Source organism: Chenopodium album, chromosome 21 (genome assembly GCF_948465745.1).
Source record: "Chenopodium album chromosome 21, dcCheAlbu1.1, whole genome shotgun sequence".
NCBI lineage: Eukaryota > Viridiplantae > Streptophyta > Magnoliopsida > Caryophyllales > Amaranthaceae > Chenopodium > Chenopodium album.
The window spans coordinates 30,822,544-30,839,253 of record NC_137854.1 but is presented as its reverse complement, the minus strand read 5'-3'; the positions used below and the strand labels follow the sequence as shown (position 1 = coordinate 30,839,253).

The 16,710-nt window shown below is 29.3% G+C and overlaps 1 protein-coding gene across 1 annotated transcript; it reads right to left on the bottom strand.

Moving 5' to 3' along the window:
- Positions 1 to 4,637: 4,637 nt before the first annotated feature.
- LOC145602958 (salicylate carboxymethyltransferase-like) lies at positions 4,638 to 16,394 on the bottom strand. The gene is made up of 4 exons (XM_081659096.1): positions 16,290 to 16,394; positions 9,925 to 10,326; positions 6,151 to 6,405; positions 4,638 to 4,991 (listed from the first exon to the last, which is right to left on the bottom strand). Exons 1-4 carry the CDS (start codon positions 16,392 to 16,394, stop codon positions 4,638 to 4,640), a joined length of 1,116 nt encoding a protein of 371 aa, XP_081515222.1.
- Between the last annotated feature and the right edge of the window lie 316 nt (positions 16,395 to 16,710).

Sequence of the window (16,710 nt, the reverse complement as noted above, 5' to 3'; positions counted from 1 at the left end):
TGTAATTAAACTTAGTGGTTAGTTTTTTGTTCTTTTGGAATACTGATGTATGTGCATACATTAAGTAAATTGAAAGGTTCTTGTGTATGTTTTTTGGGGTCCCTTTTGTGCATAAAAAGGGTTACTTTGTGGCGTAAAAAGGGTTACTTTTTATATTTGATAAGGTATACTTTTTTGGGTAGATAGGGTAACTTTTATGCATGAAAAGGTAACTTTTATTGACAAAAGGGGTAACTTTTATTACTTGAAAGGGTAACTATTAACAAAGAAAAGGTTAATTTAGTGGATAGAAAGGATAATTTTTTTGGATAGATAGGGTAACTTTTATGCGTGAAAAGGGTAACTTTTATTGACAAAAGGGGTAACTTTTATTACCAGAAAGCGTAACTTTTAGTGGATATAAAGGATAACGTTTATGCATGAAAAGGGTCACTTTAATTCATGAAAAGGGTTACTTTTATACGTTAAAAGGGTAACATAAGTTGATGTTTCCAAGAATTAAATATCTGCTAATAAAAGTGTCAATCACATTTTTATTAAACTTGTCATAGAGTAAAAAAACAAAAGAAAAATAGTTTAACAATACAAGGTATATTAATTTCGAAAAAAAAAATGTTCAAAAAAAGATCTTAAAAGAGTCGTAAGTTAGATGTCTTTGATCCAAATTCTGAATTTGGAGGTGGCAGTGCTGGTTTTCTTTTTCTCTTGCTTTTTTCAAGTCCTCCTTTTGCTCTCTTGCTTCTTCCTTTTGTTACAGCTCTTTTAGTATCAAGTATTTGTGGTACACTTGTGCTTGTACTCGATGCTGAAGAAACGTCAGTATTGCTTTGAGTGCTGTCTGCCACATCAGGAATGTTAGAAGCAGCTTCTGCACTTTCTTTCTGAGCAGCAATAGCAAGTAAGTCTTAGCTTCCACCATTTTAAGACTGTTTCTGAAGCTTTCTTCCATAAATGCTCTTGTGTCTTCATTTTCTTGACTTTTTAAGATTAGATTGTAGTATTTCCTCATCATTGTTTGCCTCCATGGAATATATTGCTGTTTAGGATCCTGATTCTTCAACCTATCCCATACCTCTGTTTTAGCAAACTTAGTCCATCTTTTTGAAACATACTTATCTGGTATTCTTGTTACTGAATGCAAATGTAGAATTCTGATGCAATGATAACATAACCATCCAGATGCTTCAAAATTTTTGCAAGTGCACCATACAGTTTGGCTCTCATGTATATAGTATACTTGATGTGCAGACCATGGCTTGTCTTCTAGTGTAACTTGATAAATTAGGCATTCTTCATTACTGCCTAACATCTGAACAGCTGTTGCCATAGAGTATCCAAACTCCTCTTCAAAATCTCTAAAGAGTGATAAAGTGAAAACCTGTACATCAAAATCATGTAGGTTCATTTAAATTGCCATATATTAGGTGTAATTTATGTAGTTGTCAGTTAACTTTTTACCTGTGCAGCATGCTTTAGCATTCCAGAGAGAGGCAATGAAGTGAATGCTATTGACTTGCTACAGGTAAACTCATCATATTTCTCTGTGCTTCTCCAACGATTGGTTGTCTTCTTAAATATGGTATAAAATTCTGTCAAAGTAGTTGCTTTACTTGCTCTGAATCCTATAGCATGATTAGTGCTTTCACTCCTTTGTGACGATAAGATTCCTGCTGAAAAGAAATCTCTACTAAGGGCAGGACAACATTTGTCTTTGAACTCATACACTCTTTTGTACCAAGAGTGTTCTGTCAACTCATATTTCTGCAACATTGCCTGCCACTTTTCTTCGAATTCTTGTTCTGTCACACACATCTTTAAGCACTGGTTGAATGCAAATTTGAATTCTTTGTCTTTTTTAAGAGCTCCAAATCTGGTTATGGCATTTTGCTCCAAATGCCATATACAAAGTCTATGCCTTGTATTTGGAATCACCTGCATTGAAAATAAAGGGGTGACTTTATGCTGTTAAAAGGGTTACTTTATGCACTAAAAAAAATAACTTTATGCAGATAAAAGGGTAACTTTTATGTGAAAAGAAAAACTTTATTGTCAGATCTCAAATCTGTAAGATGTCAATATAAATCTTTTACCTCCAGAATTTCATTTGCCATTGCTTGATCCTGGTCAGTGAATATTGAATTTGGTTTTCTATCCTCCATAGCTTTGAAGAAGGTTTGTAATAACCAGACAAATGAATATGTTGTTTCATCCCCAATAAAAGCACATGCAAACATATAATTATGCCAGTGGTTATTTATGCCAACAAATGGAGCACATATAAGATTATATCTGTTGGTTCTGTATGTTGTATCAAAGACAAGAACATCTCCATATATCCTATAGTCTTCTAGCATCATTGAATCTCTCCAAAAGATATTGCAAATTCTTCCTTCTTTGTCAAACTTCACTCTAAAAAAGAAGCTTGGATCCTCTGATTGTTCTTGACTTAAAATGTTCACTAAAGTTTGAGCATCTCCAGCCTCAATTTGTTCCATTCTTAACCTTGAGCAGAAGTTCAGGTGATCTACAACACTATGGCCTACATTCTGTTCTCCTCCAGCCTCTGTAGCCATGTAATAGTAAGTGTCCATTGTAGTTAAACCTGAAGATTTCATTGTTTTGATTGCTTCAGCTTTTTCCTCTGTCATTTTTCTTTCAGAACGATGCAAATAATGCCACTGTGGCTTTGTTAGCTCGTGGTTATGCTGAATAACATGAGACACCACCTCAAACTGTCCTTCTTTATTCACTTTTGCTCTTATGCATGCCTTGCAATTTGATCGTGTAATGGCTACTTGTCTTGGCTTTCTTGCTTTTACATTTACATCCTCTTCATCAACCATTTCAACTAACTTTGTTTTCTTCTGACCTGAATGTCTCTTTCCCTCAGCACAACACACATAGTTTTTCTCAGTTACTATTTTTGTGTGTTGTTTGAATCTAGTTGTATGTTTTCTTATTGAAAATCCCAGTATAGCAGCATGTTTCATACAATTCCAAAATTTCTTCAAAAGTTTCTCTCACCACACCAACAAAGGATCCTCTAAGATCTAAACCAGAAGCATCAATTGGATTTGTATCTGTTATTTAATACAAACAAATCAGATAATAATTACAGCCAGCATAAAAAAGGGTAACATTCGTGTGAAAATAGGGTAACTTTTATGCATGAAAAAGGTAACATTTAGGCATTCAAAGGGATACTTTCTGCATACAACTTGAATTTTCAGTATACAATCTGAGTGTAACATTTGTGCATAAATAGAGTCACTTTTAAGCATGAAAAGGGTAACATTTAGACATTCAAAGGGTTACTTTTTGCATACAATCTGAATTTTCAGCATACAATATGAGTGTAACATTTGTGCATAAATAGGGTCACTTTTAAGCATGAAAAGGGTAACATTTAGGCAATCAAAGGGTTACTTTTTGCATGCAATCTCAAAAGTTCTGCATTCAATCTGAGGGTAACATTTAGGCATAAATAGGGTCATGTTTATGCATAAAAAGGGTAACAATTATGTATTCAAAGGGTTCTTTTTTGCATATAATCTCAAAAATTTATAGAAATTACCTTCAGTTGCATTTGTTTTGGTTGTTTGTTCTGAATTTGAATCAATTGATTTATCAGGAACCACTTGATTTTCAGCATTGTGTATTGCGTCTTATGCATTATCAATTGCTTCTGCATTATCTGGATGGTTGAATACTGGTACGAATTCATCTCCAAAACAATAAGTTTCTTCTTCTTCTATAATCGATCGATTTAAATCGATTTCAAATTCAGTCTCAACTTGGCTCTGTTTTTGTAGCAATTCGTGAATGAGATTGCTGCATTTTGTTGTATCGAAAGTCGAATTCTCCATTGATGATCGATTTCTGCAATTTGTAAGTTTTCTCACCTTTTTTCTCCTCGATTGATGATCGAATTCTTCTATTTGTGCATTTTCTCACCTTTTTTCTCCTTTATTGATGATTGATTTCTGCAATTTTTGCGTTTTCTAACTTTTTTTCTCCTCGATTGATGATCGTTTTTTGCAATTTCTGCGATTTTTCACTTTCTCTCTCCTCAATGGATGATCCAGAGCTGCGTTTTCTCACTTTCTCTCTCCTCCATTGTTCTGCGTTTTTTTGATTTTTAGGTATAAATTTCCGCGATTTTAAATTCCGTGATTTAAAAAAAAAAAAACAATAAAGAAGCTGCACGTGAGAAAAACCCGATGTACAGTAAAAATACTGTACACCGGGTACATGCAAATGGAATTGATTTTTTTATATGTGATTTTCATAATTTTTTCAATTAGGAAATTAAAAATATTTAGCGATAAAAAGCTGCACATAAAACGATAATCTGATTTGAACTTATTTTTTCTAATATGATCTGATATGAACTTATTTTTTTGTATCTGAACTTATTTTTTCTAAAATAAGTAAAAATAAGGTGAACTAAACAAGGCCTAATTCTCGACAATTTTTCCAAAAGATAAGATAGCTTCTTTAATTAATAGCTTGAATGTACTTTAAAAGCAAACTCCAAATAATTAAAACTCAGAACAAATACAAAGCCCATAAAAATTCTTGAAAGTACAAATAATGAAAATACAATGAAATAATAGGTAAGATTCGTCCATGAATAATTAACCCTTTTTTGTGAGCGACACCGTAACATTGATGAACACACTCTTCTCTTTGGCCATGGAAACATGAACGATTTCGCTATACCGTTGAAATAATTCTTCAATGATAGAATTTCCAAAATGATTTACGAGTAAGGGCTCTGTCACAGATCTCATGCAATTGACAAAATCATAATGAAGTGAATCAGTAGAAGTGTTTTTATTATGATCCTTTGCTTCCCAGCTTACTTCAGAAATATCAACTTGATTGAGCACAAATGATCCTTCTTCTTCCACCAACAAACTTACCTCTGTTCCTGATGGAGTGTAAATAGGAAGGTTGAATGAATTTAGCTTTTCTTCCTCGATTAAACCCTGCACAAATAAGATATTGTTTATACTCACTCGATCTCTTCAATATTAGTTAGAACTTAGAAGTTACCTTGTCAAAACCTCTCAATTGGTTTTTTTTGTATAATATGAAGTGTGTAATCAAGTTTCCACTGCTTAATTATTTACAGAGTATATTGATAGGAAAGGATATATTAAATAAATTCAATCTTCAACTATTGTTTTTGTATCAAATGTGAATAAAGTAAAAAAGATGGGATTGTTTAAGAAGAAAGTGAATAAAAAGAGTGAATGAAAAGATGTATTATAATCGAATTGAAGGGATAAGACGGTAAAAGAAGTATGCCATAAATTGAATGCAATAAGGCCTTATTCACTTCACCTTAAATAAAATTATAATTAAAAATCAGTAAAAATATTTTACTTAAACAAAAATAATTTTAGTTTAGTAAAATTAATTTAAGTTTTGTAAATATAATTTAAGTTCAGCAAATATAGTTTTGTTTCTGTAAAAATAATTTAATAACGTAATTATTTAAATCGTGCAATGCATGAGTCTATTTTAGTTTAAAATATATTATAAATTGTTGCAAGTTTTTATTCATTAAATTTTTTTTATCATGTTATTTTTTAGGGGAAAAAAAGAAATAATAAAAAAGTAAGTTAAAAAATATTTGGGCCGGAAAATGTGACATGTGTACTTAAGGAATAAATCTGGTGATTACTTTAGTTCTCCCTCCGTTTTTAAATACTTGCTCCATTTCTTCATGCGCGGAGTTTTAGGAGAAATTAGATAAAGTAATAAAATATGGAAGTAGTGGGATGGGTGAAAGAATAAAAAATTATATAATGTAAAAAGAGTGGAGAGAATTGGAAGAGAGAGAATATGAAATTAAAAAATTAAAATATGATTTATGTTGGGTTCACTAGGTGAGAGAAATTAATTAAATATTGTAAAAACTTTACAAATAAGGAAATGGAGCAATTATTTAAAAACGGTCAGAAAAAAAACAGTGGAGTACATAGTATAGATTAATAGATACGAAGTACTAACTTAAATAGTGAGCGGAACATAAAATGACAAGGTACAATTATTAAGTTGTGGTTGATCACTTGTAAAAGTTAGTGTAAGATTATTGTTATGATTTTGATAGGGATTACTAGGGATGATATATATTATTACCTCAAAAACCATATCATTGAGGGCGTTAGCAAGAAGATCAAACATGTTACATGCTTCCTTACTGTATATTTCACTGCTTCTTCGTCCCAATATCGTTAGCACCATCATCCCTCCTGCAACAACTTCTTTGGATCGACACCTTAGAAATGCTGAAAAGTCTTTTTCAAACTGTTTGTAGTAGGCTTCAAGCACGTTACATGGACTCGTACTTGATAAGAATATGCTCTGTTTATTGTCTTCAATCTCATCTGGTACCTAATCCACGTTATTATGGTCAAACTTTGATATAATACAATGTTAATATTTAATAAAATCACACATTGTGTTTTTGTTTTTGTTTTTTGTTTTTTTTGTTTTTTAAGAAAATAAAATCACACATTGTTAATTGATGTATAATACTCATTCCTTTTTTTTTCAACAATATTTAATCCAAGATATTATTTGACAAAAACACTTATAGTAAGGTACTAGCCCACAAATTGTCTTATACACAAGGTATCTTTTGACAATTATGTACGATTTATATATTATCCTCTTATTAAAAATTATTAGTCCCTTTGATTTATATATTATCCTACGTTACAACACTATTCGTTGGCATGAGATCGTGGTGCTGTCAGAATTGTTAATTTAACAATATTCAGGATTGATCTACGGGGAAGAAGAGGATCTTCTACCTTTACTACTTATGTGCAAGTAGTCGTATTCAATTATTAAATTAATAATAATATAAAAAAAATTATTATCAGTTGAGATTGCATAAACGAGTGAAAAAAGAAATAAGGCTGCAAATCAAAGGATATATTTATTCAAGAAATTGTCCCTTGTTTTCATTAAACAATAATGGTGATATCATGAGATATGATGTACTCCATTATCTGTTTTCAAAAAAATGTATGTTTGCGGCAAGATCATTTGTGTTTCGAGCCCCACATCCCCCTTTTTTTTCTTTTTTTTCCCCTTGCTAAGCACTTTAACTTATCCTTACTCTCTTTGTTCTTAATCAAATTTCCCCTAGACTTTATTTCTTATACCATAATGTACATGTGTAAGTAAAGCATTCATAAGATTAAAAGTAACTTAAAATTCTCCATTACTCTTATTAATAAAGATTTTATTTCATTTTCACAAATTATCTTTAATGTATGGAGTATTTTATGAACTATATATAATGATAAATAAGATACAAATCTATACTATATATTAAAAGGCGTTCCTTTTAAAGAAATGGTGCCACGTGGCACTCTTCAAAGTATGTTTACCTATGTCACAATGCCATGTTATCATCCAACATATATGCCCAGGCCAACGTAAGCTAGCCACTTCATATAACAAAATAAAATATGCTTACAACAAGATTCCAAACCCATAACCTCCAATATGGATAGGTAATACTTTTACCATCTCAACCAACTATTATTAATGTATCAAGTTTCACATAATATTATAATATTCCTTTCATTTATTAAGTAAATTAGAAGCAATATAATTCATTTATATTTCATAAAATTAAAATATAAATACATATGATGTAAAAAGAAAAAAAAAAAGTGACATCTAAGGCAATGCCCGAACCACTACACACACTAACTACACAAATAGTCCAACATAATTGTTAAATTAAAGTAAGAATTACACAAATTAGCAACCCGGGGCATCGCTCGGGATACACACTAGTTGTTTGTTAAAATAAGTGTACGAGTAAAATCACTAGTGAGTAGTTCTTTAACTTATCCTTACTCTTTGTTCTAAATCAAATTTCCCCTGGACTTAATTTCTTATACCATAATGTACATGTTAATTAAGTAAAGAATTAATAAGATTAAAAGTAATATAAAATTCTCCATTACTCTTTTTAATAAAGATTTTATTTCATTTTCACAAATTATTTACTACGTATAATATATGGAGTATTTTATGAACTAATGTTAAATTAGATACGAATTGTTTGTTAAAATAAACGTACGAGTAAAATCACTAGTATTAATTTCCTAAAATAATTAATTTGATACTTCATAACATTATGTAGTTTTTTTTTTATCGTAATTACATTTTATAGATATCATATATCTTAGTAATTGTTTTAAGTTCTCGGTCAAATGTATACATGTCCAAAATCACATCGTCAATGAATAAGTAGCACAACAAATGTACTAACACATTGCATTGCATCAATAAAATCACTCAGTTAATTATTTTTCTAATCGTTTTTGTGGGAATTTTACAATATGAATAGCTAAATACAGTCCAGTTTTAACTTTAGTTTTAAATTTTCTTAAACAACTACGCGCTACCCGCCTACCCCTAGTTGGAAATCCTGGATCTACCACTAGTCTCTGTTTATATTATTTGCAAATTTAATATATTTAATATCTCATTAATAATAGCTCAAAGTTATAAATAATATGAAATAGAGGTAATATCTCATTGTATTGCTTTGATAAAATGTTATGTCACGTTTTGTGATAATTTGATCCATTTGTATTTTTTTAATTATCTATTTTGTTTTGAAGGAGATTCATGTGTGTTTTTAATAAGCCAGAGTTAGAATTTGGCTGAAATCTTGTAATAACATTATAAAAAGTTGTATCACTTCATGAATATACATAGTATTAAGCTTTTCAATATTATTATCTTGGAATTGTCTAGAAAGGATATATATATTTACTATTTTGTCTAGAATGACCTTATATATTTAAAGTGGTCTAAAATGAAGTTATAAGTTTATTTTATTCTTTAGGGGATCTTGATGTCGGAATCCGACAATAATTGATTTTTCTCTCCGACATTGATCTCTCACGTGACCTTAAAAAATGACCCCCTTTTTTCCCCATGAATACCCTCTCATTCCTCCTCCTCCTCTCTTTTATTCCCCAAATGGCACAAATCAAAATTAGGGAAATTGAGGGAAATCATGGAAAAAAGAAAAGAGGTCATTTTTTAAGGTCAGCATTAGAAAAAAATCAATTATTGTTGGATTCTGACGTCAAAGTTCACCCAAACAACAAAACCAACTCTATTATAAGGTTCTTTTAAACCACTTTAAAGGTATATAAGATCCTTCTAGAAAAAATAGTGAAACATATACATTCCTACAAATTTTCCTATTATCTTCTTCATAACAAACTCTATTACTCCCTCCTTGTTTTTTAAGTGTTACAATTTGACCGGCACATAGTTTTAGACAATTTAATTGATTTATATAAAATAATAAGAGGTAAGTGCGGTAGTTGAAGTATTAAAAAATTGTGAAAGAAATATAATGGGGTTAATAGTTAATTGAAAAGTATTGAATGTAAGAGAAAAGATATACTTCCTCCGTTTTCTTATACTTGCAACAGTTTGACTTTTACACTATTCATGCACTCCACTTTGACTAGCTTTGACGATTTATAGCTAAGAAAAAATATAGTCATGTGTGATCTTGTTAGATTCGTCTCGTTTTATACTATTTTAATTAATATCTAACGTTTATAATTTTTACATATTGCTAATTAAAGATATAAACGATTGAATAATGCATCGGCAAGCGTGAAAAGAGAAGTGTTGCAAGTAAAAAAAAAAAACAGAGGAAGTAGTAAGAAAAGTGGTAGTGGTTTGGGTTGGGTAGGGACCATGAGACGGGAGATATATAATATTTTAATGTACCTTTTTGCCAAAAAAGAAAGTAAAACATTTATTAAAACATTGTCAGATTTGATAAGTGTAACACTTATTAAAACACGGAGGAGTATGTACTTTATATATAAAACGAACGTAGGGAGCGAGCATAACCTGAGATAGCCAGTGAAGGCTGTATGAAGAATGGACAAATTGCAAGTGGTTGGTGGGGAAAAGCCTACCATAGAAAGAACCAGGGACACCATTGACAAAACAATTCCCAAAATCATCTCCCAAATGCTGCTTAACCGAAACTTCAAAATTTTCCAATGACCTAAAGATGGAGTTGAAATCGTTCCTTGGGAGATCATTTAAGTAAATTTGATACTCTTGGGGTCCATTTCCGAGCTCTCGCCGAACCTTGTCGACAGTTGCTATGAGGTTGGACACTACACTCAAGCTGTTTGCCGAGGAACACCCCAAGTCTGCAATGCCTAAGGTTGCCGGTTGTTTCTTGCAATATAACTCTTTTATAGATTTCTCTTTTAAATTTTTTGTCAATGCTAGCACTTGTTTCTGTAAAGATAAAAGTTTCATTTAAATATATTATTTAATTTAATTTCAGTAAAAATCAATAATTTCAAAGAAATATGTAAAGGAAATCAGTAAGCAAAAATAAGGTAAAGAGATCATAAGTTGAATATGAGCACTACTCCGTACAAAACATTGAACAAAGTAGACTCCCTAGGGAAAAAAAAAAAGAAGTGACACAACGTTCTCGTCAAAAAAAAAAAAAAAAAAAAAAAAAAAAAAAAAAAAAAAAAAGTGACACAATGTTTATTACCCTTGCAACACAATTTACAAATGATAACACTGCCTCCCTTCTTATTCAATGCAACGTTTGGAATTTTATGTTTGTCAATTCACGTTATATTACATCCGTTTCATATTATTTGTAATGATTTGACATAAAATATAAGTATACAATGTCTAATCGTTGCAAATAATTGAAAGGGAGGTAGATAAAAAGTTGATCTGCATAACTATATTTTTCCCAACGTTAATCACAAAAGACGATTACAGAGTTAAAATAATTTCAGTTCAATAAAAATAATTTCAGTTCAGTAAAATTCAGTTTTTTTAAAGAAGAGTTATAATAGAAAATCAGTGAAAAAATCATTTCAATTCAGTAAAAATAATTTAAATTCAGTAAAAATAATTTAAGTTTAGCAAAAATAATTTCAGTTTAGTAAAAAGAATTTCAGTTCAGCAAAATTAAGGTGAAGAATAGGGCCTTAGGGCTTGTTTGGTTCACCCAATTTTTTCTTATCTGAGTTCATCTAATCTGATCTAATCTGAATTTCAAATTTGACCAAACTTTGACCTTAAATATATGATCATCTATACGCAAAAAAGATATTAATTTGGGCCTTGTTAGATTCACAATAATGTATATTTTATTAATATGTGATTTTCAGAATTATTTTCATTACAAAATCAAAGATATTTAGCGATAAAAAATTACACATAAAACGATGATCTGATCTAAACTAATTTTTTCTGAAATAAGTAAAAATTAGGTGAACTAAACAAGGCCTTACTAAGAAGTAGTTATACGTACAACACTCATAATAATTAATATCCAACATAAAAAATCAAGAATGTCCTCTTGTATAGTATTTTACTAGATTATCCTCCGTGCAATGCACGGTTTTAACAAAAAAAAATAAAAAAATAAAAGTGTAGCAGTTGTATATTTAATTAATCTTTTCAATTTTTTTATAAACTCATTGGAAGGAGATTTCTTGAAATGAATATACGACAATACGTAGTAGTTTGAATATTTCATGAATTTTTTTAGACGTTTGAATATTAGTGATAAGGAATAAAGGAGAGGAAATAATAGATAATTAAATCAAATGAAAGGTATACAGTTATTATTCAATTTACTATACTTCGATTATCTAGATTAAAGTTGTTAAAATATTTTTTTTAAAGAATTTGTTGAAAGCATTTACATAGCTTGTTTATGAAATATCACAAAAAAAAAAAATTTAAAAAAAACCAAATTAAAAGTATCACAAATAAATAATGACATAATCAATGGTTTTAGGCGGGAAAATATTTCATAAGAAAGCGACGCGGTTATAGTTTTGAGGACAAATGATGTCAGCAATGTTTTGTTTTAGTATTAGTTAATAGACGTGCCACGCACGATAATTTTTAAAAAAAATAATACTCCGTATCAACTTTTAAATATAATTTATTATATTACAAAAAATTTAAAAATAGAACAAAAAAATTAATAAACATACACACTCTTTTCATGTGAATTCTAATCAATAAATAAACAACTATTTTCATAAGGGAAAAAATATGTATACTTCCTTATAATAGATTAAAATATGTCGCATATTATGTTAATATTTTCTACTACAGTCATAAATGTTTGTGTGGAAAGATATATCGAATATTTTTATTAAAGTTATAAACTTTATTAACTTATATAAGAAATTATTTTTGTTTAAGAATTATTTTTGTATAAGATTTTATTCTATAAATATATTTTTTTTCAAAAAAAAAAAAAGAAAAAAAAATCACAGAAAATGACACGGTGTCATTGTTGGTGTGTCTTTTAATATAAAGTTATTGATTGATGTTATTTGAAATTTTTATTTTTTTTAATTTTTTTTTCCAAATATGATGTTAAGTACAGAAGAACTACTAATTAATTATCAACCAAAGCTGTTTTATTTTTTAATGCTTAATAGTGATGTTTTTGTTTCGTTTTAAAACTAGAGGTTTAATTTCAATTTTGTAATACGAAAGTAGTATTTGAACATAATTTTACTCTCTCGATTCTTTTTATTCTTTTTTTTTTAATGCGACACGTGATTTTGCATGCACTTTTATCGAGCCAAAACATTCACAATCAATATATTTAACAAATATTAGTTAAAAAAAAAAAAGTACTCCCTACATGTTTTAATAAGTGTTTTACTTTGTTCGTCACATTGTTTTAGGAAATATAATTGACTTAAATAAAACAAAAGGTAAGTGGGGTAGTTAGATTATTAAAAAATTGTAATAAAGATAGTGTGGTTAATAATTTTTTGAAAAGTAATGAATGTGAGAGAAAAAAAAAAGGGAAATTATCAATGATACCCACCAGGTTTTGACTTTTATTGATATACCTATTATTAAACTTTCAATATTAGCGGTACCCCTAAACTTTTCCCTAATTTGCTACAGTAATCATGTCGTTAGGTAAACGTTAAGTTGGGTGATTTGGCTAGTTTAATGGGTTGGGAAGGTGAAATACTCAAATGCCCCTACCATTTAATCTCCTTCCAAAATTCCCATTCAGTTTTCCCTCTTTTTTTTTCGATATTCGCCTTTTTCCTATTTAATCTTCTCCCTCCTTTTTAATGGCTCACAAGTATGAAATATAGCTAGCTCAATGTAGAAAGATTAAACTAAAATTAGAAAACTAGCTAAAAGTAGAAAGATTAAATTAAAATTAACATTAATTACACCGATTAAAGCGTGATTTTGTCACGCTTTTCAAAATAAATATCACTTCAGGTAATATTTTAGGTGTTTATCCAACGCTCCAGGGGCGTTCATTAGCAAGATGATAATAATAATAATAATAATAATAATAATAATAATAATAATAATAATAATAATAATAATAATAATAATAATAATAATAATAATAATAATCCAAATAAGTCAGTAAAACTAGCCAAATGAAAAAGCCAACAGAGTGAGCAGCCAAACAATGCCATAATAAAAAATAAAAAATAAAAAATAAAAAAAAAATTATAAAAGATTAAAAGATTCCCAAAAGGAAAGTTTGTCACTTATAAACAAAGAGTAATCATTAATAGCTCTAATTACCAATATCTAAAAATTATAAACTTTTAATATTATGAAAATATAAATTGAGAAAAATTACCCTATATATCATTTGATATATAAATATAACTATATAAGTTTGTGTGTATGTCGCCAAATGACAAGGATTTATATGCAAATATTTTACAATAACTTTTGTATACATCCGGTGTACAGTAATTTACTGTACATCGGGGGTTATTTTTTTATCAAATTTAGGGTCACTTTTACAATTTTTTGGGTAACTTTTATCAATAAAGTATAAATACTTTGTAACATTTATTTATGTTAGGGTAACATTTATCCATATTAGGGTAACTTTTGCTTATTTTAGGGGTAACTTTATAACGGATGTACAATATTTATTGTACATCCGATTTATTTAAAAGTTTGTGAATACTTTATATGGAATTATAAGCATAAATTTTATCAACTAGCACGACTATAAAAAATATGCATATGCGCACCCACAAAAAAAAAAAAAAAAAAAAAAAAAAAAAAAAAAAAGGGCATAATCATTACAAAATAATAAAATATATACACATTTATTTATCTCTCTCATTATTAGAACATTTTTATTGGATCTTAACCCTATGTATTTCCTTCATTTTTTAATCACAATCTCTACCATATTTTACACTATTCAATTACATTCCTGGCCTTTAACATCTTTAGTGTTTAAGATATTGGAAAAAACAACATTTAGTATAATCATGTGCCTTAATAAATTTATTTCCAAAAAAAAAAATGTGCATAAATAAATTTGCACCAAAAAAAAAAAGAAAAAAAAAGTGCCTTAATAAATTTATCTTCAAATTTTTATTTTTATACTTGTAATTGTTTACTAAAATAAACTCTCCGTCCCTTATTTACATTTCTGCTTTCTTTTTTGGGTATTTCAAAATTACATTCCTACTTTCCCTTTTTAGTAAGTAAATTTCTACCAGTTACCCCTAAATAGTTGTGATGTGGCATTAGTTAAATTATTTTTCTGCTTTACAATTAATAGTACAAAGATTATGAAATTTTCATTCACCCTTTTGAAAATTCTAGATCCATGTGCAACACTATATTTAAATATGATTGGTCCTTTTATTTTTTACCAAAAAATGTGATTGGTCCTTTTTTTTCTTTTTAAAGGATTGATGACATGTACTTCATTTAATATCGTATTATCTTAATTTTATTCAAAGACAACAATAAATGCCTTCTTCCAAAAAAAAAAAAACAATAAATGTCTTGTAATTCTCAGGGGGCGTTTGGTTTACAGAGTAGTATGGGGTTGGAATCAGGAATGGGGTTAAGGTGGTATCGGGTTGGAACTTGATACCTAATACCATGTGTTTGGTTTAATTCTGGAATGGAATATCTCACTATTCTCTCCTTCAATTTGATACCTAAAGGAATGGAATGAGCCAAACCCACCTCCCCCCCAAGGTTTCTAAACCCCATACCTCATGGGTTTGAGGTATGGGTTTGAAATTCATATTTTTGACAACAAAACATATGGTATGGGTTTTAGTCATTCTAAACCCATACCTCATACCTATATTTCGTGAACCAAACGCCCCCTCATTGTACTTTTTAATCATGGGTTTTAAGGGTAAATGATTTTGGCACACCCCTATGTGAGAGTACAGTTTTTAATGTTCTTCTCACATATGGGTGTGCCAAAATCAATAGAGGGTATGCCAAAATCAACTTTAAGGTTACTCAAATTTCCTTGATTCCCGTATAATTTTAGAAATAGGAATCTAAAGAAGGGACGGAGAGAGTAAGACTTAAGATATTTAATTTATCAAAATATACTTCCTCCGTTTTTTTTTATAGTTGCAACAGTTTGATTTTAACACTATTCATGTGTTACACTTTGACTAGCTTTGACGATTTATACTTATGTAAAAATATAGTCATGTGAAATCTTATTAGATTCGTCTCGATTTATGCAATTTTAATATCTAAAATTTATAATTTTTACATATTGGTAATTAAAAATATTAAGGATTAAAAACATGCATCGGCAAGTGGAAAAGAGAAGTGTTGCAACTTTAAAAGTAAATGAGGAAGTACATTTGGCAAGCATGAAATCTCTATTGTACGTAGAGTTAAAAAAAACGGAGGACTGTATACTTAATTACTTATATACTACTTCCTCCGTTTTCTTTTACTTGCAACACAGCCTTGTGACACGTGTTTTGAGGTTGGGTTTATGTAATGTAAACGAACAAATTTTTCATTATGATTTTTACAAATGATACTTAACCCTATTCTAATTTTCGTGTAAAAATTATATTGATAAAATCACTTGTTTACCCTTACTAATCATCTCTTAAAACTGCGTGCTTAAAAGGTGTGTTGCAAGTAAAAGAAAACGGAGGAAGTATACTTTAAAATAGATTAGTTGTTGGGTTAATGGTGATTGATATTACACTTGATAGGGAAGATCTGTATTTGATCTTCCGTTACAACAATTGAGAGGAAACTGTAACCTAAACACCCATAATTGATCCCCGAATCCGAATTAGCCCAAAGAGTGAACCAGGTGATACTTTAGACATTAGATTTTAATTTGTACTTCATCAAAATCTCTCGAGATTTAAAATAATGGAACTAACTTTTAGGGCCTTAGTAGTTATTACCTGCATATAGGATGCTTTTGCATAGCTGGAATCATCTAGCCCCTCTTTCATGCGAAGCACTTGCTTTATCTGGTCTGGCTTGACCATCTTCTCCATTCTCCTCATCATCTAGTTGATATAATGAGCTTTAATTTCTCTATTATGGGTTTATTACTATAAATAATAGTGGAGATCTCATCTTGAACACATAATTGTTTTTTCCTATAATTATTATGGGTTTATTACTATAATTACTATGGATTTATTACTATAAATAATAGTGGAGATCTCATCAAAATCTCACGAGATCTTTTTTTCCTTTTTTGACAGGTAAGAATATTTCATTTGGGTATACTTGTACAGCTGTACTGCCTACTTGTCACGTTCTTGTACATGAAATTATCAGACCTAACTAAATTATTCATATAATCATAGAACTTTG